General features: G+C 63.5%; 1 protein-coding gene across 7 annotated transcripts in view; it reads right to left on the bottom strand.

Moving 5' to 3' along the window:
* The window catches only part of RREB1 (ras responsive element binding protein 1), a 70,146-nt gene that overhangs the window by 23,057 nt on the left and 23,099 nt on the right, over positions 1–23,990 (bottom strand). For 5 of the 7 annotated variants that reach the window (XM_054698229.1, XM_037518823.2, XM_037518822.2 and 2 more), the window contains exons 2-6: positions 6,638–6,731; positions 5,030–5,140; positions 4,461–4,652; positions 1,474–1,563; positions 898–1,061 (exon numbers count right to left, since the gene is read on the bottom strand). In XM_054698229.1, the coding sequence (XP_054554204.1) occupies positions 898–1,061; positions 1,474–1,563; positions 4,461–4,628 (422 nt within the window). In that variant the 5' untranslated portion in view covers positions 4,629–4,652; positions 5,030–5,140; positions 6,638–6,731. Of the gene's footprint in view, positions 1–897; positions 1,062–1,473; positions 1,564–4,460; positions 4,653–5,029; positions 5,141–6,637; positions 6,732–19,183; positions 20,378–23,990 lie in introns of those variants that run through there. The other 2 variants (XM_037518821.2, XM_054698230.1) reach the window with 1 other exon arrangement.

Genomic DNA, 23,990 nt, shown 5'->3' with positions numbered 1-23,990 from the left:
TACAGAGGTGGGGCTGGGACCTGGCATTGGCGTATGACACCGAACCCGGGATGCAAGCACACACCTGCGTGCCCACACCTGCAGCCCGAGCAGCACACCTGTGTGCCCCGAGCCGTTGGCTGGCTCGTGAAATGATTGTGGGGAATACACTGCACCATCTCATCTAACACCTATGTCACACTACCTCAATTCCATAAGACTGTCCATTTCCTTTTGAAATAAAGCACAGAGAATGTCAGACCTCAAGCCACCCCTGGGGACAGGGGCACAGAGGTTTGCAAACTGGGTCACACACCCCAGACCCCTCCAGCAGCCACTGCCAGGGGAAGGGTGAGGGGTGAGCAGGGCATGGTGGAGAGGGAGGAGCCCTGCCTGGGCCCAGGGAGGCCGTCAGGCCCCAAAGCCGCCCTAAAAGGTCCGGCCAGGTGTCCCCAGGCTGGCAGCTCCATGGGCCCTGCCCTGCAGACCTGTGCAGCTGTGCACCCACTCTGTCCCGCCCCCTGCAAAAAAAAAACCAAAAAAACCAAACCCCCAAAAGTGAGTTTTAAAAAAGGCAGTAGCCTTTTGAGTGGAAGGGAATTTGGAAAATACAAATGCCTGATTTTTTCTTTCGAAAACTGCTAGAGTCCGGCGTCCCTAAAATGTGCAAAAAAGCTATTCCAAGGAGTCCTTCTGCCGAGCCTGACACGCGTCCTACCACGTCTAGGGACTCCCACCTGCCCGGCCCAGCTCCGCCTCCCGAAGCAGAGCCCCCACCGTCCAGGCTCCTCTTCCTTCCCTTTATCCTCTTATCCCCGAGCTCCAGGAGCAGGTCACAAAGGCCCCAGGAAGTGCTGGCCAGGAGTCACCGCGGGGCCCAAGGGGACAGCCCCCCACCCCGCACGGCCCCGGCCCCACCTGTGCATGTTCCCGTTGGTGGTGAAGGACTGCCCACACACCCCGCACTTGTAGGGCCGCTCGCCCGAGTGCACCAGCATGTGGCGGTCCAGGGAGCTGGCCGAGCTCAGCGACTTGCCGCAGATGCTGCAGGCGTGGTCGGCCCCGCCGGTGTCCGTGTTGTGCTGTGGGACACAAGGGGAGCGGTCACTTGGGGAGACGGCCGGAGGGCCCCCGGGAGCAGGGAGGGGGCAGGGCACCGATGCCCGGCGCTGTCTGCGGCTAAGCCCGGGTTTGGGACGCTCCTGCAGGTGCGGGGAGGTGGCTCCGCTCCGAGGCCAGGGGAGAGACTCCCAGGACCCCAGGACCGTTTCCAGGTGAGGGGGGAGCTGCAGCCAGCCCCGACACGAGCAAGGGACGCTCTACCCAAAGTCAGTCACCCACCCCCGGCAGGCAAGGGCGAAGGGCAGGGGTCGACAGGGAGAAACAGCGGGAGCCCCCATGCGTGACTGCGGCGTCTACACCGCGGCCCCAGAGCCCCAGGCCCTGCAGGGAGATCCCGGCGCCCCTGCCGGCCCCAGGGCCGTGAGCACTGACCTGGCGGATGTGCATGGTGAGCTGGTGCTGCGTGGGGCACAGCTTCTCGCACAGCGGGCAGCTGTAGGAGGACTTCTCCTCTTTCGTCTCCTGCAGAGAATGGAAGGAGAGTGAGGCCAGAGCAGGGCCAGCGGGGCCCCGGGGGCTCCAGGGCACGGCCGGAGCCAGGGTGCAGACTGCGCCCCCACCCCTGCCCGGGTGTCCCGTCTGTGCCGGCAACGGCGTCAGGAGCGAGCGGTGGTGTCCGCCTGGGGTGCGTCCCCCCTGGGGAGCTGGCTGGGGTAAGTGCTCCACAAACACCAATGTCCTTTGCAGACAGAACCCCCTGCTGGGGCTACAGTGATGATGAAAAATGAGGTGTGGGGTCCCGGTAGAGCCGAAAAATGCGTGCTTCTCCCCAAATGCACCCTGGGGGCCCAGCGCTGTCTCCTGCCTGGGCTGGGGCCCCCTGACAGTCTAAGGACACGGCCGGGTGCTCCCCAGGAACTTGGTGGGGCTCAATAAAAGGCACGGAGGTGCTGGGAGGAGGTCAGTGGGTTTGCAAAGGGCAGTGGAGGGGAGATTCCAGGCCAGACTCTGCAGGTCCTGAGTCAGAGTCACAGGGGCTGGGGCGGGGCTAGAGCCCAGATGCCGGTTTGTCCCCTGAGCACCAGTGGAGGTGGGTCCGTGTCCAGGTCACCATGTGCCCGTGCATCACGGGCTCACGGGGAGCTGTGCAGGGCCAGGCTGGACGGAGGCTGGAGGCCAGCACTGACCAGGCAGGGCCGGGCAGCCGGGGTCCAGCAGGCCTTTTTCTGTGCGCGTGTGAATGTGTTTCTGCTCCTCGTGAACACCCACCATTGAGCCACACACCAGGCTACACCCACAGAAACAGCTGTTTGGTCACAGCCACAGCTAAGAAGCCCATTTTCTGGGGCACAGGGAGGCTCGTGACCCAGCCCAGACCATAAACGGTGAGGAACGGACCCGGGACGGCGAGTCAGCAGCTGCCGGCAGCCACACCCCAAGACATCGGCCAGGCGGGCCTGCCCCTCAAAGGTTGGATCCCAAAGGTCGGATCCCAAAGCACGGCAGGGACACGGCCCATGGCTCTCGTGAGAACAGAAGCCGCCCCGGCGCGGGAGGCAGAGGGAGCTGGGATGGGTGCCGCGCGCAGACTGCCGAGGCCCACATCCGAGAAGCTGTCTGTGTCTCCGTCCAGTCGCATGAGCTGTCAGGAGGTGGGCCCCAGGGACGAAGCAGCGTTGCCGCCGGCCTCTCCTGAGCCCTCTGGGGGGAGAGCCCTGTGTGTGCGGGGTTGGGGGTGCCGCACATCAGTTGGGGCTGCCGAGAGCCTCCAGCTGGAAGAGCCGGACCTGGCCAGTGCTGGGCACGAGGCCCCTGAGTCTCGGGATGTTTTCATGAAATTATTAGATCAGCAGCCACATATATTTGTTTTTTCCACTCTCCCCACCCCGGCTTTATTGAGACATACCTGGCCCTTCAGAGGCTGTGTATGTCTAAGGTCTGTGACCGATGATGTGATGAGCATGCGTATAGGGTGACATTAAAGGCAGGGCTTTTTTTGTTTTTTTTTTACAGAAATGTCCTCAGCAGGAGACAAATAAATGTTACAAAGCTGGGCCTCCAAGTGCCGAGCCTCCCCAGCCGTGAAATCCGTAAATCGTAAAAGGTTGTTGACAGATAAAATCAGCGGCTGAAGTGATAACTGGCCATCCTGTAGCGAGGCCGTGCCAGCCTTGGGCTGCGGCACATCTGCCAGTTATACGGGTACTCGAGGGGCTCCCTCCCCAGGCACGTCCCGGGGCCACCCCCACGGCCTCCTGTGCCACCTCTGGTGCAGACCCCCCCTTTCTGCAATGAGGCCAGCCCCTGAGGCGCCCAGCAGGCGGAGGTGCTGAGGTCCCCCGCGCAGCCCTGCTGCCCTCCGGGCAGGGCTGGCGCCCAGCAGCACAGACAAAGCAGCGACTGTATGGATCGCGTTCACCCCGGAACGCCCAGCCCCCAGTGCCCTGCCCGCCCCCAGGGAGCCGAGCGCGGCGTGGTCGTGAGATGGGAGGATGAGACACGATGGAGGACAGGATGAGGCACGTGCGAGGGGAAGTGACCTGTGCTTCCCGGAGCTAGCCTCCTCCTGGACGCGGCCACAGCCTGGCCCGGTCGCGGGGCCCGTGGGAGGGGCGCGCAGAGAGGGGAAGAGAGAGAGAGAGAGAACACGTCAGTGCCCCACCCGCCGGCAGCTCCGCATCCCCGGCCCCTCCTGCCGGAGCGCCACGCACATCCCGCGGCTAAGCTGTGCGGGCCCTGTGGGGACAGCCACCGCGGACACTGGCCCAGGACGGTGATGTCCAGCAGCCAGGACAGACTCAGGCCAGCTGGGTCCCGAGGGCTTGGGGCACCCACCGAACAGTTAATCCAAAGGGAACATGCAGGGGTCAGTTCCTGAGACGTGGGTGCAGAGAAGGGGGTGCCTCACCCTCACTTGCCCCTGCAGGATCGAGCAGGCCGTAGCGGGGACAGCAGCACCTTCTCAGGGGACCCCTAGACCCTCGTTCCAAGCCTCGTCTTACTCCCCAGCAGGAGACAAGGACCATCCCGACACCTTCCCTGCCCACCCGGCCACCCAGAAGTCCGAGCGCGGAGTCGCATGCGGGGGGGCATTCCTTGGGTCCAGTCCTGCGCTCTCTCGGGCTGGAGGGCCCAACGGCACGGCCGGCCCTCACCACCTAGCGTGAAAACTGGGGAAGAGATCAAGGGGGTGACGGTCTGGGCAGCTACGGGGACATGGAGGGCCCGCTCAGCCCTGACCGTGGTGGCAGCAGCGACCAGGTGCTTCTTGCTCCCCCTGCCGAGAGAACCATCTCCTGGAGGGACACCGACACAGGCTACTGGGGTCTGCCCATGCTGGACGCGCCGAGGGGGCTGGCGGGCCTCTCCCTGCCTTCTCAGGATGCAGCTGCTGGGCCCCCTGACACCCGAGAGCTCACCTGGTTCCTCCTGCCGATGCGGTTTGGTCCCGAGGGCTTCGCGGGGGACTTGATGCCCGGGGGGCTCCCCCCATTCTCGGACACCTTCCCCACACTCATGGCCGCTGACATCGCGCTGTCGATGGTGAAGTTGGCACCGTCCCCACCGGCGGGCGAGCTGGACGTCATGGGGCCGGGCTACACGTCTAAGGACTGAAGGCAGGTGGTCAGCAGGCCTCAGCAGCCGGCTGGGGCTTGCGGTGCCAGCCCAGGGGCCCTGAACCCGCCTTCCTTGTAGCCCACCTCGCGCCCGTGAGGACCCCGCTGTCCTCTGGGCCGTGCCGTCTCCCAGGACCCGCAGGCATTTGCCTTCCCTTCCAAGCCCCATGCCCCACCCACCCAACTTGTCTACTGTCTGGTCAGCGGTCCGGATGGAGCGGCGAGGAGACCCCCAGCACACTGCCCTGCCCACGCTTCAGGCCCTGCAGCTGAACATGGGGCCTGACCAGTCCGGCTGGGCACCACCTCAAATCCTACACCGACAGGCCCGTTCCGGAAGGCACGGTGGCCAGACAGGACCCCCTACATACCTCCATATCCGTCCCCTCTGATAACCGTGCCCCTCGCCGTTGCGTCCGATGTGAGGAGGCGGGTCTGCGCTCAGTCTGTCTGTCTCTCTGTCTCAGCCTCACTTGTCGGTCCTGCAGGGAGCAAGGTAAGGCCCTCAGCCAGGGAAGAAGAAGCCAAAGCCACTGGGCGCTGGACCCCAGGCCCCCCCGAGGCAGCCCTGACATCTCCTGCCCCTTCCTGGACCAGAGTGTGCCCCGTGGGCTGGACCCCCTTCCACAGCTACTGTGGCTTCTGGGTGTTTTCCTTCCTGAAGCTCGGTTGTGAACAGCGTCCCAAGCAGGCCTCAGACTCCTGGGCCTGAGAATGACCAAGGACGGCCGTGAAGGGTCCACCCCAGGCTCCAGGGAGGTGCCGGGTCAGCTCTCAACATGCCCAGTGATGGGAGAGGAGGCCCGGGGGCTGTAGGCCCGGCCAGGACACCCCTCTGGCCTCTCCCAGGGGCGAACCCCCAGGACGGAAGCTGCCTCCTGCTGGGTGATGTTCTGCAGGAGATGCCTGGCTGCAGGCGGGCGCTCTCGGGCCCAGGACAGAGGCCGCCCCCGCCAAGGGCTCAGAGGGCCAGCAGCGGCGGTACGGGGAAGGAGGGGATGTGAGCTGCCCACTGCCGGCCAGTCCTGGCGGCCACGGCCCCCTCACGTCGAGGCAAGACTTGCAGGTGCCAGAGACGTGTGGCCCTTGAGGTTTCCAAACCTGGGTGAGGACCCCCAGCGGGAGCAGGCACACAGCTGCGGCCCACTGGCCTGGCCCCAGCCCTCAAGCCTGCCGGAAGGGGGAAGGACGCCCAGCATGGAGGGAGACGTGGGGCTGCCTGGGTGCGGCGTCCCTCACGCTCCTCCTTTTTCTTGGGCACAGGAAGCAGCGTACTTTAGAGGACTTTTCTCACCTCAGATCTGAGGGGTGGTAGAGGCAGCTGCACGGCCATTAACCAGAAGCCAGGGGCCAGCACCCGCAGATCCTGCAGCCGTGTCCCAACCAGCCCACCCGCCCCTCCTAATACCCCGCCTCTGGGGACGCAAGACACATGGACCGAGTCAGCGAATCTGCCAAGCTCGAGCCTGGTATTGATGGTCTCGGCGTTCCCATTCTCTCTGTGCCTTGTCTTAGGGCTGACATGTCAGCCCCACACCACTCCACAGGGGTCAGGGAGGCCCAGCAGGAGTCAGGAGGGCCCAGCAGGAGTCAGGGAGGCCCAGTAGGGGTCAGGGAGGCCCAGCAGGGGTCAGGGAGGCCCAGCAGGAGTCAGGGAGGCCACTGAGAAGTTCCCTAATCAGAGGGATAAAAAGAAACTGTTTCCTTGCTTGCAGGGCCTGGTGCTCAGCTTTTAACCACTTAAAAGCTCCAGTTTTCATTCAGACGATTTGGGGGTGGGGATGGAGACAAGGGGCTGGGGCCAGCGTCTGAAGGGTGCCTCCTGGGAGCCAGACCTGGCACTGTGGGGCCTCCTGTCCCAGCTGGGCCCCTGCATGACGGGGGTGCCACCCTGGTGGCTTTGCACGGAGGCCCCGGAGGAAAGGGGGGATCCAGGGAGGCAGGGGGAGGGAGACGCGCACCCGGAGTGCTGGACTGACCTGTTCCCTGGAGCGGGCCCTCCTCACTGGGGAGCTGGCGCTTGGGCAGGGCGGATCCTCAAAGCCACCAGCTCTGCAGCAGAAGTGGAGCAGCCTGGAGGACAAGAAAGGACGGTGAGGCTGAGGTGAGGCCCGAGGCCATCCTGTGCCTGTGCCCCCAAGCGACACCCCAGTCCTGCCCACGCAGCAGGGCAGCTCCACGCAGCCCCCCCGGCCTCCTGCAATCACGCACCCCAGGCTGCTGGGGGCCCAGAGCCAGTCAAAGATGGAACTAGATAGTGTCCACGGAAAACGGGGGGCGGTGGGGGCCGCAGGGGTGGTGATAGAGGTTAGGGGCTTCCTGCGCTTTCTTCCAAGAGCCCCTTCCGCTCTGTTCTGCGAACCCCTCAGCCTAGGAGAGCCCACATCTCTCCCTCACGTGGTCCCGCCAGGACCAGACGTGCCACTCCCCTTTTCCGCAGGAGGACCGGAGTACCCCGTCCAGTCGCCCCGGGGCAGGCCGAGCTGGGGGACCCCGAGGGAGACAGGGATTTCCAGGGGCCTGTGCTTCTCACCGGCTGCCCCCACAGTCTGGACTCCCGGGCCCTGCCAGGCACCACCAGCCCCCTCTGTCCACCTTGATCTGCATTTACTCCTCAGGGCCTTTCTCTCTCCAAAGGTCCTGCTCCACGGGACAGCCGTGATGGGCCACGCCCTGGGAGGCCCAGGACCACCCCAGCCCTGGGTTTCCTGGGATGATCTCCCTGAGGATCTGGCGGCCCCCCAGGCCTCCACCTCAAGGGCCTCTTCCATGCCAGGTGGGCTGGAGCCGAGTCCCTCCAGGCACCCTCCAGGCACCGGGTGCTGGTCAGACTTGACCCGCCACCTTCACTTTTATTCAAATTCCCAGGAGATTTCAGAGAGGCACAAACAAAACATTCTTTCACACCACCTCTGCCCGTAAACCGAAGGGGAAATAAAATACCCTCGGCTACCATTCACTTTTTAATTTATGACAAATTGTATTAAGAGGAAAATCTGGAAAGGAATAGCTTCCTGGTGTTTTTCTAGAAACCGCCAAGAACGCAAAATAGGCAAAGTGGACGTTAGTTCTACACATAACACAAGCAGGTGTCAGAGAGAAGTTCCCGGCATCAGAAAACCCCAGAATATAACTGAGACTCTCATGAAAACAGGGACCCACGCTGTCCCCCCACCCCCCATTAAAGAAAAAACCTGTGGCTGACCCCCAGTCTCCTCCCGGATGCCTGAGGGGATGTGGGGCCCGGGGAGGGGTGGGACCCTGAGCAGGCCCCCCACGAGGCTGGGGAACAGGAGCCACTTCCCTGTTTGTTTTGGGTTCTCCTAGGCCTGAGGGGTTCAAAGAACTCTGAGAGTGGAAAAGTACAGGGAGCTTCTTGGAAAAAAATACAAGATGCCCTGTCCCTCTATCGCGTGGCCGCAGAAAAAAACACCAGAGAGAGGCGAGGGAGGTGGGGAGGCCACCCTAGAAGGTGCGTCCCGGGTCCGGGGGGGTGCTGCATTTCCGGACTTGCACCCCCATGGGCGCCGCCCGGCTGCAGGGAAGGGTGACCACTGAGGACAGAAGTCCAGGAGGAGGGGCGGGCGGGGAGATAAGGGACAATGCTTTGGGGAGGCAGGAAGAGAAGATTAGGAGCCTGTCCACAGGCCCGGGAGATAGCAGGGCAGAGATGGGAGATAACGGGAAGATGGTGGAGAAAAAAGGCTGCGAGGCTTCTTCAAAGGAGATGGACCATCTGCCCCAGGCCCCGCCCCCGGGAAAGATGGGGCAAGCCGGGATGCCTGGGATGGCGGTGGTGGGGCCCAGCGGAGCCCAAATACTTGGGATGGCCGATCCGCGCTGCGGGCTCGGGGCCCAGCGCTGGCAGGAAGGCCAGAGCCCACCAGAGAGAGGGCGAGCGGGGTGCCCGCCCCAGCCTGCCAAGCCCAGGGCAAAACCGCCACTTCCCGGACCGGCCTGGGGGAGCGGCCTCGGCTGTCTGATTCTTGGCCCTCCCGCCGGCCCGGGGCAGGCTGCAGGCCCACGGGGAGCGGGGGAGAAGCACCCCAAAGCGGGATGCACCCCTTGGCGTGACCCTGGGGTGGGGCGGGCTCTGAGCGACGGGTCCACAGCGGCGGGAGCGTCTCCGTTGCAAATGAAAACCGCGGGTCCCTCCGACGTGCCCTGTGGCAGGCAGACTCCGAGGGGGCGAGGCCCTCGCCCGCCAGACGCGCCCACACAGCTCGCTCAACTGACTGTTTACTGTGAACCGCCAGCAAGGGCGGGGAGTCTTCTGGAACATGCTAGATAAGTCCATCTGCCATGTCCTCCTGCATCTCTGCAGGGCCCTGGGTCTCTTAGGAGAAATGGGGCAAAGCCCCAGGAGCGGGGACGTAGGCCGCACGGCTGCTGCCCCCGCGAAGCCCAACGGCCAGGGAACAGCCGGGCGCAGCTGCCTCGGCACGTGCTCCGGGCCGGCCTCACCCCAGGCGAGCTGGTCTCCTCACACCGAGCACTGCTTTGGTCACCAGGACCTGGCGTTTCATCACCTTGTTGCTCAACCCAGCAGAGAGCTCCCACTCCACCCCGGGAAGCCGGGAAGGTAGGTGGGCACCGGGGGCCTGAATTCCAGGGCCCCGGGGTGCTGGGCAGAGGTCCCCGACATCCCATCTTCCCGGGCAAGGCAGGCGTCGCCTGGAGTACCCTACAGGGCTCGGGAGCCCCCGCCCCACCCCACGGCAGAGACCCGCCTGGCTGCTGATCAGGAAGGGGCGGCGGGTGGGGGGAGAGGCCTCCAGGAGCTCCGGGGCTGTGGACTCAAGTAGGCAAGGACAGCGTCGTAAAGAAACCAGGACTGAAGTCGGCAGGCAAGTGTCCACCCCCTGCCTGGAGACCAGAGCGCCCTCCCCAGAAGCCAGGGAGCACGGGCCAGGTGTGAGAGGCCCTCCCCCCAGCTCCCAGGTAAGGGCCAGGTCACCAGGATTGTCAGGCAGCTCCAGGGAGGCCTGGGAACCCAGCCCAGGGTTGTCATGCTCCGGAATTCTTGTCCTTTTCCTGCACCACCAAGAAAACGCAAGCAGGAAGGATTGGGAAAGCAAGTCGGGGAAACAAGGGAGGGCGAAAGGAGCTGGAGAGGAAGGAGGGGTGTGGACGGGCACCTCCCCAGGTGTGGGGGTCAGGGACAGGGTGCGGGGAGTGAGCCTGCCGTCCCCGGGGGCATACAAGCAGAGGCTGCCAGAAGCACAACTCTGCCCGGCCGGGGGGCAGAGCCCCAAGGAGATCATCCTCTGGTGTCCCCACTCTGGCCTGAAGGGGGTCCCTGAGTCATTACTGGGGGTGAGGGGTCCTGGAAGGCAGCCCAGGCAGGGCCCTGCTGTGACACCCTAAATCCGGGGCTGGCACAGGTGCACCAGTGCAGCTCTCTCCCCGCAAAGGCGGCACAGGGAGATTCACCCCAGCATGGGCAGGCTGGCCCCCCAGCCTGGGCCGCCTCCAGACCCTGCTCCTGCGTCCCCGGTGGCCCCAGGCCCGGCTGCAGCAGGGAGGCTGCCCACAGGGCCAGCACGTGATCTTTACAAAGCCCCGCTCAGCCCTGAGGTGGACAGTCCGTCCCGCAGCCCCCAGCTGCAGAGGGGACGGAGCCGGCCAGTGTCAGCTGGCGTCCAGGGAGTCACTGCTGCCCGCACCGCAGCCACCTCCAGCCACCTGTCCCTGCTCCCAGGCCACGGCCGGTGGCGGGTGTTCCGGGCACCCCCGTCAAGGGCTCTCGTTCCTTCCGCCGCGTGGGGAGCAGCTGGGGTAAAGTTCACGCGGCCTGCAGAGGGTTTTAGGCAATACCCTGCAAGTCTTGCACAGGCGGCCTCCCGAGGGCTGGGGTGAAGGGTCAGGCGGCAGAAACCCAACTCCCGCTCTCCCAGGGACCTGCTGCCTTCCCAACGGGCAGCCCTGGGCAGGTGGTCAGCCCAGCCTGGGCACCCCCCCTCCGAACGCGGGGCGGGTCCAGGGACGCACCGTTTATAAACCCAAACTACTCAGGAGCGGACAGGCTGCTGGGGCTGAGTCCACCGCAGCTCCCCGCCCAGTGGACAGCGGTCAGCTGCCGCCTCACGTCACGGGCAGCGGATGGAGCTGACCGCCACAGACCGTGCCTGTGCGGGACTCATGGAACTCCTGCCAGCCCCCGCACCTAACGGAGACCCTTCCCCTGGGTCTGACCTTCGAGAAAAGGGTCCACCACTCTATCTACAAAGAGAAAGAAATCCTGGGAGATTTAAGTGGCCGATTACATGTTTATCTCAAGCCAGCAACCCCAAGCCCAGCCAGCAAATGGTTTCTCTCAAGTGAAGCGGCCCCCAGAGCCACCAGGGTCAGGAAGGCTGGGTAGGCCGCGTCCTGGCTGGACGCTGCCCACGGGCTGGACCGTCCCCTCCGTACCCAGCAGCCCCCGAGCAAGGGACCAGGAGGGTGGGGGCTTGGGACTCTGGGGCTAAGTCTCAGGCACTCCCTGGGGGTTGAGTCCCAGCCCAGCAGGGGTTCTGGCCACACAATGTCCCCCTAGCATGAGGGTCACTCTGGGCTCCTGCACAGGGTCACACTGCACAAGCCCTACCCAGGGGACCAGATCACCCCTTTGTAAGTCCTGGAACATCCCCCAGGCTACCAAGGACAGGAAGCAAAATCCAAAGTGGGGCTGGACAGTACCAGGGGTGAACCCCAAGACAGACACGCCTGAATCCAGGCCTGGGGCTGCCCGCCCTCCCGTCAGGGGGGCACAGCTGAACGCTGCCCAGGCCCCGAGGGTTGGGCACCTTGACAGGTGGGGAACCCGGGTGCACAAGGCTTTGGGGGCTCCCCATGAACGCCCAGGGGACGTAAGCAGTGCATGACACCAACACCCCCACACGGGGAGTTCTGGCTGAGGAAACCCCGTACCCCCAGCCCCGAGCTGTGCTGGTGCCTCGGGCTCCCGGGCTGCGGCGGAGGCCAGGCGGCCTTCCTCTGGCTTGCCGGCCGTGATAAAGGCCCCTCGGCCAGTCGCTGACTTTCTTTTATCGGCCCCGCCAGGGTGCCGTCCAGCCGCAGGCGGGGCCTCGCCACCAACAGTCCACCTTTTATCTCCCGCTGACCACGCCGCTCCGTCCAGGCTGCTCTTCCTGGCGCACTGGGGGTGGCTGGACTCAGGCCCCGGCCCCGCTGGCCTCTCAGCAGTGGGGTGCAGTGCCAAAGTCTGGGCGCCCCAGAAGCTGGTGGCAGTGGCTGGAACTCGAGTCTGCGTCTACGCGACAACCGTTGAGTGGGTGTTTAGCAGCATCCTTCACCCCGGAGAAGCCACCTGGGGGGCCCCTGTGTGCAGAGAGGCCAGCGGCCCTCTGCGGGGGTCCCAGTGCTTCCGCTGCCCACGCTATGGTGTCTCTCGGGACACCCCAGACCGGGGCCAGGAGCCAGGCCCCTCGTCGGTGAATCCAGGCAGCCTGACAAGGGTGTCCCAACAGACAGGCCGACCAGCAGCAGCCACGGGGGAGCCCAGCCGACCCAAGCCCAGAGCAAGGACAGGCGTCCGCTGTCACCCCAGGGCACGTGAGATCCTTGGTCCAGAAGACGATGCACCATTTAGAACAGTCCTCCCGAGTCACCTTTGGGGGCACAAGCAGGGATCTTTCCAACGCCATCAGAGCAAAGGCAGGCTCCATGCCCACGAGGCCCCCGGCCCCCGTCTGAGAGGCCGGGGCTGGGCAGAAAGCAGATGGGGTGATGACAGTGGCAAGGTCACGGGGACGGGGGCAAGTGACAGAAGCCAGGCGACGCTGAGCCTCACACCGACCGCGTGCCAGCTCCCGAGCGCAGCTGGTATTTTTAGGATCTTTTTTTAACGGAGGCCAGATAATGGGGCCGAAGCGGCGCACAGGGGCCAGCGCGTGCCATCCTGGGCACACCACAGGCAGACGAGGAGCCCGGCCGGGGGCGGAGGCCCAGGCAGGACCCCGCGGCCCCTCGCTGCCCCTTCCCCCAGCCTCGCCGCCGGCACACCCGAGAGGACACAGAGAGCCACGCCTGCGGCCTGGACCGAGCGCCGGCCCCGCCAGCCTCCAGCACCCGAGAGCGGCCCCAGCCCTGGAGTGGGGGGGGCCGCGGCACTTTGCCATAAGCTGCAGCGGAGCCCGAGACACCCCCCCTCCCGGCCTGGACCGAGCCCCGGCCCGCAGCCCCAGGCTCACCCCCAGCGCCGAGTCTGGGCAAGCAAGCCAAGCGCTTTCAAGGTTTCTTCACCACAAGTGACGGCGCTGACGGCTCTTCCTAGAGGTCGGCTCCCGGGCCCCTCCCGGGGTCGGGCTGGCCGGGCCACACGCGCCTCTGGTGTCCATGACTCCAGAAAAACGCCCCTTTCATCTTTTTGGAGCGGGTGGCGAGCGCCAGAGGGCCGCCTTCTCCTCCTCCCCGCATCAGCCCTGACTGTTCCCTGTGAGGCGCGGGGAGGCCGCAGCGCAGGGGCCACAGCCCAGCCAACCGGGGTGCGGGAGACAGCGCTGTCGGCCAGGGGTTCAGCGGGTTGAGAGCTGCTGTGCCGAGACACAGGCGAGGCGCCCCTTCTCGTTACACCCCGGGATGAGAGCCAGCCCTGCGGCGCACAGGCTGGGGGGCAGCTGTTTGAAAGATGGGTGCTGGGCCACAGGGGGGCTCCTCTGGGCCAGGTGCTGAGAAGGTGTGGCTCCAGGTGTGGTGGGGAAATGAGGGACCCACGGCAGGGGGGGGTGGACAAACAGGGAGTGGGGTTCGGGGGAGCGCTGCTGGAGAGGCCCAGCCCCAGGGGCCCCACAGGGAGCTGGGGTCAGGCTGCCCCCCTGAGCTGCGGGCGTGGGGAGGGGGCTTCACCGGCCAGACAAGTCTGTGCACAGACGTACCAAACACCAACCCCGGAAACCAATACCCGCCCTGCTCTCGCCTGCACAGCCCGTCAGTGATGAAGCAGGGACGTGATGCGGGGAGCACCTGCGTCCAGGTGAGCACCCCTGCGGGCAGCAGCCAGTCTGTGCTAACTGCCTCCCCACTGACATATAAATAGAGCCACAGAAGGACTAAGGAGGCACATTTTCTTATTTAAGGTTAATCAAACCCAAGCAGCCCCGGTGCCAGCGCTGCCAGGCTGGACAGCAGAGACGCATCCCCTCTTCTCCCCGGTGCTCGCGCGCTAGGCTGTCACCCGTGCTCGTTCCAGCCCTGGGGTTCAGACCCTACAGCAGGAGAAAGATGCTCCGATGCAGTTCCCAGCTGCAAGGAGGGGCGGGAGCTGGTCTGAGAAGGAACTCGCTTAGCTTGAGTTCTCACAGCCAGAGGCTGACGAGAAATGACCTAGGACGTCCAGGGCGTCCAGGGCGGCCCAAGGTGGTGGCCCCAGCCCTGCCCCGCCGCTGGCTCAGCCTGGGCCCCCAATGAAGGTCACTGAGTGTTTGCAGTGGTGGCGGGAGCTTCCAGAGCAGGGAGCAGAGAAATGAGACACATCCTGGGGATGCAGGGACAGTCACACCTGGATATATATTCACATCTATTCCTGGGGACTGTCACTAAGTGACTTTTGTCCTTTAGAATCATCTTTAAGAATGCACGGACAGGGCCTCCCCGGTGGCGCAAGGGGTTAAGCACCGCACTGTGAAGCTGTCCGCAGCCTCTGCAGCACGAGTTCTATCCCTGGCTGGCCAGGGAGAAACCCACATGGCGCAGCAGACCTCTCCTGACTCGCCTGCTGCTCCCCTGGCAGTGTACTTGTCAGTCTGCCTGTTCTGCTCTGTCTCTGGTGAATCCTCTCACCTCCCGCATCTCTGGCCTGTACCCCAGCTCCTGTATACATAAATAAATAAATCTTAAAAAAAAAAAAAAAGAATGCATGGACACTGAAAAGGCAGAAAGGCTTACAGAGATTGAGAGGGAGAAGAGGTTGGGGTGTAGGGAGTGGGGGTTACTTTTAAATACAGATGAGGATGAAACAATCAGACTCTGATAAAGAGGTGAAGCTGTTTCCCTCCCCTAGTCTCTGTGACTTAAGTCAAAGCTCAGCACCTGCCACACAGTAGGCATCTGTTCACTCTATAAAAACGGGCCTACTACGCCCTGCCCTTGAAGCTCTGCTCTCCACGCCTCTCAGGGATAATCTGGTATTTTCTGGGTGGGGCCTGGGGATGTTACTGCTGCTGCTCTATGTGGAAAAGTTCAAGCATTCCCAGACCCCCCAAATTACCTACCACATCATGCCAAGTGGGAAATTTGACTCTGGTGTACCAGGGGAAGGCTGTTTTCAACTCCCAGGGAAGAGTCTGTAAATTTGATCAGATTTTCAAACCGCGCCCCCCTTTTTTGAAGAAAAGGTGAGCCTGACTACGGGATTCACTTAAATCAGACTCAACACAGCACCCAGATGTTAAAATCAAGCCTCCAAACAGCCCCCCAGAGCCACACTGAATGGCGGCGGCTTGGAGTCCAGTTCCTCCTACAGAGAGGAAGACGGGCCGGAAAGAGGCTGACCCCAGCGGCCAGCGCACTCACGGCTTTGTCCCGGCCCCGTTTTCAGGAAGGACTGTCAGAATGCGCTTTGCTATCAGGTTAAAATACGCCTGAGGTTCCCAGGGGCCTTTCTGGAAGGTCCCGTCTAGGTGGGGGGTCCGGGCCCTCCTGAAATGGGGGGCTGGTATTGGTCTTGCAGTTAACCCAGGAAATGGGGGGCGCCTGCCAGGCTTCTAAATAGAAGCCGAACCCAGTCCCCTCTGTACCCAACGGCTCTGACTTCAGTTGCAACGCGTGAAAAGGAAATAGGGAGGTTTGCATCAACTGAAATTCAAGTCCCGGCCAGGGCAGGGGTCAGAGGCCAATTCGAAGGTGTCAGGGCGAGCTGCTTGGCCCTTGTTTTCTCCTGGGTCCTCTGAAGGTGCAAACCCACCAATTTTTCCTTTGTTTAAAAAGAAAAAAAAAAAAAACCCTGCAAATGGGACCTGTGATCCCCCCTCAAGTGATTTTGGGGGCAAAGATGCTCCCCCAAGGCCCTGAGATGTTTCTTGATGGTATGAAAGCATCTCCCGGCTCCCCTGAGCAGAGCACTGCTCACACCGGCCCTGGGGGGAGCGCTGGCCAGAGACAGCGGGGGCTCTGAACAGCCTCCATCGGGAGGTCTGGGGGGACCGGAGGCCGGGCCCTGCGGGCCCAGAGCTGGTCCTGATGCAGGAGTGTGGGTGGGGCCGGGCGCCCCGGGCGGTCGGGAGGTGATGTCAGGGTGTGAGGAGGCCTGTTTGAACACGGTGTGGGGCTGCAGGGGAGGGAGGCCCGGCTGGAAAAGGAACAAAGGAGAGACCTGCGCCTTTCTCAGAACCGCAGGCCGCGGCGGCCCCAGGCTTCGCGAGCAGGGCGCAGGCTGCTGCCGGGGCAGCTTCAGACGGGGCCAGGTTATTCCCAGATACTTGCCAAGCCCAGACACGGGAGGGGTCTCGGGAGCTCCGGGGCCCTGAGATCCGCCCCCAGAGAGGAGGCTGAGCTGGCAGGCTCAGAGAGAAGGGGGGTGCAGACGAAGGAGGGGGACCCACTCCAGTCCCCGAGACAGGGAGAAGGGCCTGCAGGCAGGAATGACGTCCCAGGAGGGAGGAGGGTGGCATCCAGGTGGCTGTGGCGGAGCCAGGCCCCGTGAGACGTGAGACGGGAGACGGGTCCAGAGAAGGGGGCGGCTGGAGGCGGCCTTGGGGCCAGGGCTCAGCCACTGCACCTCTGCCCACGTGTACCCTGGGGGTGCTTGGCTGGAGGCAAAGTACCAGGACCTGGAGGCCGGCGTGTGGGGGGCTGGGGTAGAGCCCGTCCTCTAGGTTGGGGAGTACACTGACCCCCGTGCCCGCCGCTTCAGGATCCCAGGGGCCGGGGCGCAGCCATGATGTGTCTCTTCCCCCAGAAGCCTGATGCCCTCCCAGTGCTGCAGGAGCGGCTGGAAGCCCCAGGGCGCCGCAAGAGAGAGGAAAAGGCCCGAACCCATGGGGCTCTTTCCAAAGCTGACCTTTGAACCTCCACCCTGCAGGCCCGGGAGCTTCAGGCCCATCCCGAGAGCACGCAGGCAGGCTCAGGGCCCGCCCCTGCAGGGAAGAGCCGTCCCCTCAATGAGCCAGTAGAGCTGCTCTTTTAGGCCAGTTCTGTCTTCTTTTGTTTCGCTCTGACTCAGACTTCCTTCAATTATCTGCACCTCGGCTAGAGGGCCCGAGCAAACGACCATTGAAAGTGAAGAGGGGGCGGAAGGAAGTGCATCTTTCAAACAAGCGAGCCTTTCCTCCCTCCCCGCCACCACCGCGGTCCTCCTGAACCCCCGGGGACATGCCAGGCCGGCATCCCGACGGGACACGGCTGCAGCGACGCCCCGGCTTGCAGAAACCGAGAAACTGCAGCGTGTGAAGGAGGAGGCGTGTTCGGGGCTGCAGGCATCACAGCAGCTGTTCCCAGCCAATATGGAAACCGAAAGGGTGATGCTATCTTTATCCTCTCTCTTGGCCGGCCCGGGACCGGCCCGCGGAGCCGCCAGCAGCCCTGGTTCTAGTCTGCCGAGCGCAGAGACAAAGGAGGCCTGCAGGGCAGGCTAGCGCGGGACACCTGAACAGCAGCTCACAGCGGCACCTGCGAGAAAGAGGCCACGGTTAATAATTAAGAGTCTGACAAGGACGCAGGGAAAGCTGCTCTCGGCCTGGAGAAAATCCTCGGCGGCTCCAGCCTGAGATTAGGTGGCTTTCCACGCGCTCTGGACTGCTCAAGGGCAAGAGGAGGAAGCTGTGGAGCCAATGTTGGGAAGGAAAACACGTTTTCACTATTTCGACTCTGACCACCATGGGGAACAGGCCCCGGGGCAGCCCAGAAGCAGATGAGGATGGAGACAGAGACCCAAGAGGAGGAAGGGGCAGGCAGGCGAGGAGGCAGGGCGCCCCCCCATGAGCTTGGCGCTCCCTGTGCCCCGAGACCCCATGGCAAAGGCCTGGGGACGCCTCCCTGCGACCAGCCAGGGCTTGGGCCCCACAGTTATGGCGAGGACGCAGGCAGGTGGCTGGGTGGAGGGTCTGGCCTCTCTGTGCCTCAGTTTCCTCATCCGCAAGCTGGACCCCAGGTCTGTGAGTCAAACTGAACACAGCCTGGGGCAGCACTGCACGTGGTCACCCATGTGCCCACCCCCTGCAGGGCGACTCAAGAGGGACAGGCCCACAGGCTGAGACCCCTGCTCAGCTGGGGCAGGGCCTCGACTGTGACACCAGCTGGCCCCTCCAGGGCGCTGACCCAGGCGGCCAGGATGTGGTCAGTCCAGGGACGGCCCTGAGAACCATTAGCGTTTGTGCCCGACGCACTGAGTGGCCAGTTTGCGGTTGCGGACGGCGTAAGTCCCAGCAGGGCGTCCACACCCCTGCTCTGCCTTCTCCCCCAGGCCCTGGACACACACTTGAGGGAGGGCAGCCTGGACCTCAGGCCCCACGTGGTGGGACCACAAGCTGGACCAGAGGCGCTTCCGTGGCGACGAGCAGGAGGCGCTGGGCCCAGCCAGCAAGGTCTCCGGCCTGTCAGCTACCTTGGCGAAGGCCAGCTCGACCTGCTCCCGCTGCGGCGCCTAAGCCTGGCCTGGGCAGCTCAGGGCCAGCCGCGCCTCCCACTCCAGCCAGGCTCCTCCCCCACACCCCCACCCCGCCAAGGGAGAGGAGCGCCCAACATCTCCCACGCTGGTCTGCTTCTCACCCAACATAAAAATTCTTCACTGAGACCCGCTGATGTAACAGTCGCCGATAATTGAGAGTTGGATGCGCGAAGTGCTGGAAATGCGCTACGTAAATAGACTGGAAGTGGACCCACGCACGCACGCACACACACACTCGCACGTCCCCCACGCGCGCACACACACGTCTCTGCGAGATCCCCGACTCCAGGGCCGGTGGGAAGCAGCTTCCATTTTACTGACTCAGTCTCCTATGGACGGGTGGCGTGTGTTGCCCAAAGGGGCGAGGGAGAGCTAAGATCGCGAACATCACCGATAACCGCGAAACTGCTCGAAACAAAAGAAAATCCAAATGTCTAGTTTAAAGAGCCGCCCCAGGACTCCACCCACAGACCGGGATTCACACGCATCATCCCAGTTCTCCCACAAAAATTACACTCAGATGTAATCGAGAACAAATCAACAAGCAACTGAAACCAGAAAGCTGATCAAATCCACAACCTTGAAAGCAGGGGAAGAGACTGGAGAGCCTCCAGGCCAAAGGGCCACTCCCGACCCAGAGGGCAGGGCTGGTGCAGAGCCCTCCAGGCACAGCCAGGGGAGAGGCACCGCACCCATCTCAGACAAGGAAACTTCCCAGCCGGAATTCTCCCCTGCAGATGCCAGAGAAGCAGCCCGTGCAAGCATACACGCGCACGCACACGCACACACGCACGCACGTCTCGGGGACACAGGGACCGGGCAGAAGCTCAGGTGCGGGGCCCGGGCCTCACTGGCCGGGCGTGCCACATTCCACCAGCTACGGCCCTTCCATGTGACCCAAAACAGGGTAAACACTCACGGGAGGGTCTGGCACACGCAAGAAGGGCTGTGCAGCCAGAGTGGGGCGAAGCGGAGGCCCGCAGACCGGAGCCGGCCTCTCCGTGTCTCACAGCTGCCCGCGACCCTGGGGTTTTCCCAGGAATGATTTTTTCTTTCTTTCTTTCTTCCTGGAGCCGCGACACAGTCACTGTGAGAAAGGCAGAGCTGGGATTTAATCTATTACGTGATTAATCAGGACTTCAGGGAGGCCAGCGAGGCTGTGTGCCCCCAAAGGGCGGGGGCGTCTCTGCTCTTCCTGTTAGAGCCCACCTGAGGATGCTGTCAGGATGCCCGAGGGCAGGGGTGCAGGGCACGGCCATCCAGGGTTGGCCGGTTAGGAATCCCACAGCCAGAGGCACTTGGGGAGCCTGCAAGATCCCGCCAGTCCCCATGTTGAGCAAGCTCACTTTACGAGGCCTGCGGTGCAGGAACATCCACGTTTAGAAAACGAAAGGCTCCCAAGGGCGGCCAGCGCCCCCAGGGAGGCCAGCTGCCCAGTGCTGCTCCTGTACCAGGCCCCTGACCAGAGAACCCGTAACCAGTTCCTGGAGCTGCTCCGGCCAAGGCTCACTGCCCTTCCTCATCCCAGGCCTCAGGCTGCTCCTGTTCCTCGCCATGGTCCTGCGCCCCCTCCCGGGGGCCCAGCCGAAGCGGGGGGGCACACCAGGCTCTCCCCTCGGCTCACACCCACGCCCCCTCCCACTTGCACCCAAATACGGGGGTTGGGGGCAAACAACGCCATGTACCGGATCAAACAATTCCTGGCTGCCTGACTCCACCCATTCACCCAGGGAGTCGCCCAGAGGCCAGGGCTGGGACCCCGGCTGCTGCAGGAACAAATCAGAAATTCCCTGGTTACAAGCAGGCACTGCCTGCTGGTCCTCGAAGTCCCGGCTAGGACCCGCCATCCAGTGACGTTTCAATTCTCCAACCACCTTAAGTCAGTGGATGGGGCTCTCCCCTGTGGGTGCAACACCCCCACCTTCAGAAGCCCACGGAGGAGCAAGGAAGGGCAGTGTGAGGGCAAGAAGCTCTGAGTGAGCATGATGGAGCCGCTAGGAGCTGCCCGGCTAGTTTCTGTCCTGCCTTAGAGGCTCTGAGGGCCCCCGGGTGTTTGCTGGAACCCCCCCTGCCCCCCCAGCACACTTGCTTCCTTGTGATTCATGGGCGCTGATGCCAGACCACCAGCAGCTGTTCAGAGCCAGGCCTGGAGGTCCCCTCCCCTGCCGGCCCCAGCGGCCAGTTGTCCCCGAGGCCCCCTGTGGAGGCTGCCACCCCGGCCCAGCCCCCAGTGTCCAGAGTGAGCGGTGGGTCCTTGGAAGGACCCCCACGCCCTGTGCCCCATCCCTGCTCCTTGCTGCCTGGGTTCAGGGCCTCCCACGTGCTGGGCCTCCCTCCCTGAGGGCCTGCGCGTCCCGCCTGGACACTAGCCTGGGACATGGCCACCTTCACAGTGGGGCTGGGGGGAACACCAGAAGGCCCACTCTCAAAACTAAGCGTTTTCAAAAGGAAAGTTCCCCAGCCCCCACACCCGTGTGATTCAGAAGCTGCAAAGCTCATGTCTACCTGTTCCCACGGTAACCGCTCCACAGCCCGTCCCAGGTACAAAAAGCCTGAGCTCACCTAATACCTGAGCGTGTAGGAGGCATGTGGGCATGGGGGTTAGAACTCAGGGGGGCGAGGCGCCCCACTGAGCAGGGAAAACCAAATGCTGGAGAATCACCACTGGGTTCCCGCGACACTGGGGGACACCCGCCCCAACTCCCCTGAAAATCCCCCCACAGAGGCAAGGGAGGCTTCCTGCCCCCCAGCAGGTCCTGGACTCCCCCACCTGGAGCACGGTGCAAATAGTGCTCCCCCCGCACCCCCCAGCTCAGATGGTGTCTCTGGGGGAAGAACAAAAGCCACAGCCCCAGGCAGGCGGTGTGGGGTAGCACGAGCAAAGCAGGCGCCTAGGAGGGCCTCGAGGAGACCTGTTTGGACACTGAAGGCTTCCTTGGAGCCCGAGAGGCGGGTTCCACATGGACTGGGCCCCCCCCACACCCTGGGATCCGTGACTTCCCTGGGACACCCCAACAAGGTCCCCGCCATCGCCGGCTTTGAAAACGCCCAGACATCTTGGGGGTTATTTTACGTAAAACAACGAAGGAGCCAGCCCGCTTCAGCAACAGAGAACCAGCTATGGTGTCTACACCGCTGTGCCCCTGTAGCTCCGGGCAGTGGCTCCGAGTGCCGGGAGGTTCACACCGACACTTCACGTCACCCCTAAAGCGGCAGCTGCAGGGGAGGGGTGCGGGGCTGATTTTCCATATAAAATTCGGGTGCGAGGCGCCCCAGGGTGCCCTGCAGACTTCCCCATCGCCTCCAGCGGGTGAATCAAGGCGTGATTAATCGGACCTTGGGTGACTCAGGGTCATCACCGTGAGCGGCTCTTACACAACGTGCCTGGGAAGCCTGCGGCCTCCCGCCGGCCCGCCCGCCCGCCTGCCCACCCGCGACTCCCAGCCCAGGGGGAGGCGCTGTTTGAGCGGGTGTGGGTACCTGAACAGCTGGAGGCAATGCCCGGGGTCCTGGCCACTCTGCTGGCCTCCCCTGCAGCCACCGCTCTGCTCCCCACCCCGGGCCCTCTTTGTCTGCTCAGCCTGTCCCTCCACGTGGGCTTGGCTGCACGGCAAGGTGGTCAGGGCCGCCTCTAATGTGGGCGGCCAGTGGGGCCTGGGTGCACGGCTGCCCCTGCAGTGGCTTCGGGGCTCTGTCTCACCCGCCCTGCACCCTGTGGTTTCCGCTTACCTGCTGGACACTCTGGGCCTGGGGGGGTCTGATAATTGCCCTCCCCGTGATGGGGCTGGCACCGGCCCCTGGCCCACCCAGGGCCTCCCCCAGAACAGCGTCCACCAAGCACCATTACTATGAAGTGGACACACACAGGTGCAAAAAAAAATTTTCTGCATTTTTCCTGGAGTCACAGTGTTTTCAAGAGGTGTCGACATTTCAGTCTCTGTGCTACCCGGAACAACTCAGGCGAGTTCAAGGGATGAAGCTGGGACAGGGACGGGACAGCCAAGCGTGTGTCCAGGGGATCACGGGGCCTGCCCCGCCGGGCTCAGGGACCGACTCGGAGAGGCTGACACAGAGGGGCTTATCAGCTCAAGAAACGGGAAGATGGTACAATTAACTGTCACACGGTCAGGTGGGGCTGAGCAGAGCAAACAGGCCAGAGACCGGCCCGGCTGGTCTTTTTACATAACCCAATGTCGCAAGCGCCTTTCCTCAAGGCTTCTCTGCACACGAGGCCTGAGAAGAAAGGGCTGGGGGAAGGAAGGAAAAGCGGACAGAGGAAAAGGAAGGAGCTCTTATCGGAGCTGCAAACGCCCACTGCCCGGGTCTTGCTGTCCCGAGCACTCCGGGGAGAAGCAGCGTGTCCTCCCCCCCAGAGGAGTCATGCCGGGGAGTCATGCCGGGGAGTCATGCCTGGCCAGGGAGGCCCAGCCAGGAGGATGGAGTGTCGTGAACAGTTGGGGGGCCCCTGGCCCCTGAAAGTGCTCAGCGGCGGCAGCTGACCGTGCCAGGACCGTAAAACAGAAAAAGCATGTGGGCCAGCGGGGGAGAAGCAGGCTCTGCTTCCCAGGCAGGTGAACAGAGGCCTTGGCCGTCCTCACGTGGGGGGGGCGCTTCTCCCATGTGCCGGTTCGCTGGGGTGGGAGGCACGTCTCGGACCCAGGAGGGCGGACACACAGACCCCCTCCCCCGCCCACCAGAGCGAGCGCAGCCAGGACACACCAGAAATAGCACGGGTGAGCTTCCCAGGCCCGCCTGCGGGGACCCAGCAAGCCGTCCTCCGCTCCGGTGCGCCCGGCATGACTATATATGGCCTGTTCACGGGCCCCCACACACGCCACCAGGACTTCCAGCAGCCCAGGGCCAGCACCAGCTCCCCCAAGCGTGAGCTGGAGCCATAAGCTTCCAGGACCCAGCAGCAGCATCTTCTGACTCATGGCACTGGGGCAGGACGGCCGACCCCCCCACCCCACCCCCCGGCTGCCACCGGCCCACACTGAAGAATGTGTCTGCTGAATGGGGCCTATGTTGGAGGCCAGGACACTCAGGCACCCTTGCTCGACTTCTGGAGAAACAGCTGGCAGGCCAAGGCCTCCGGCACAGGCCCTCACGTCCACAGAGTATTTCCATCACATCAAATGTTCTGCCCTGGAGGGGGAAGCCAGACACTGACATGGGGGAGGGGGAGCCTGGGGACGTTTTAAAGCCCTGGGAGAGGGAGGGGAGCAGAGCAGGCGGAGGGAGAGCGGCTTCACCACTAGCTTTAACAGTCTTGCCCAACCTGTTCTGCGGTATGTTCTATTAACTCCTTTCTGGCAAATGCTGCACACAGCAGTCTCTGCCCCCACCCCCCTTTTCCCCACAGCCATACTGCAACTTTCGGCCCACTTGTCGAGAAAAGTGCCAAAGCCGGAGACCACGCCTATCGCTGGTCTGACCCACATGCATCATGGAGCCCAGGCCCTGGTCTGTCCACGTCCTGGAATGTCTCCTCAAGGGATCCTGGACTCCCCAACCTCCTCCATCACCTGGCTCGCCTATTCTCCTGCAAAGCACAAAGGTCGAGGTCCAGGCCTGGAAAATAGGTACAGCGAGGTGAGCCGACCAGGCCCCTGTTGGCCCGCGCCTGAGCCTGAGCAAGTGCTACGTGAAAAAGACGCCTCGAACTGATGATGGTTTCCCTCCCGGTTATTTCTGGCCTGGCATTCGGCATCTACGGGGTTAACAGA

The sequence above is a fragment of the Talpa occidentalis genome, unplaced genomic scaffold, assembly GCF_014898055.3.
Source record: "Talpa occidentalis isolate TD23 unplaced genomic scaffold, MPIMG_talOcc4v2.1 talOcc4.2, whole genome shotgun sequence".
Lineage (NCBI taxonomy): Eukaryota > Metazoa > Chordata > Mammalia > Eulipotyphla > Talpidae > Talpa > Talpa occidentalis.
Note: the sequence above shows the minus strand (reverse complement) of the source record. Positions and strands in the feature narration are given on the sequence as shown.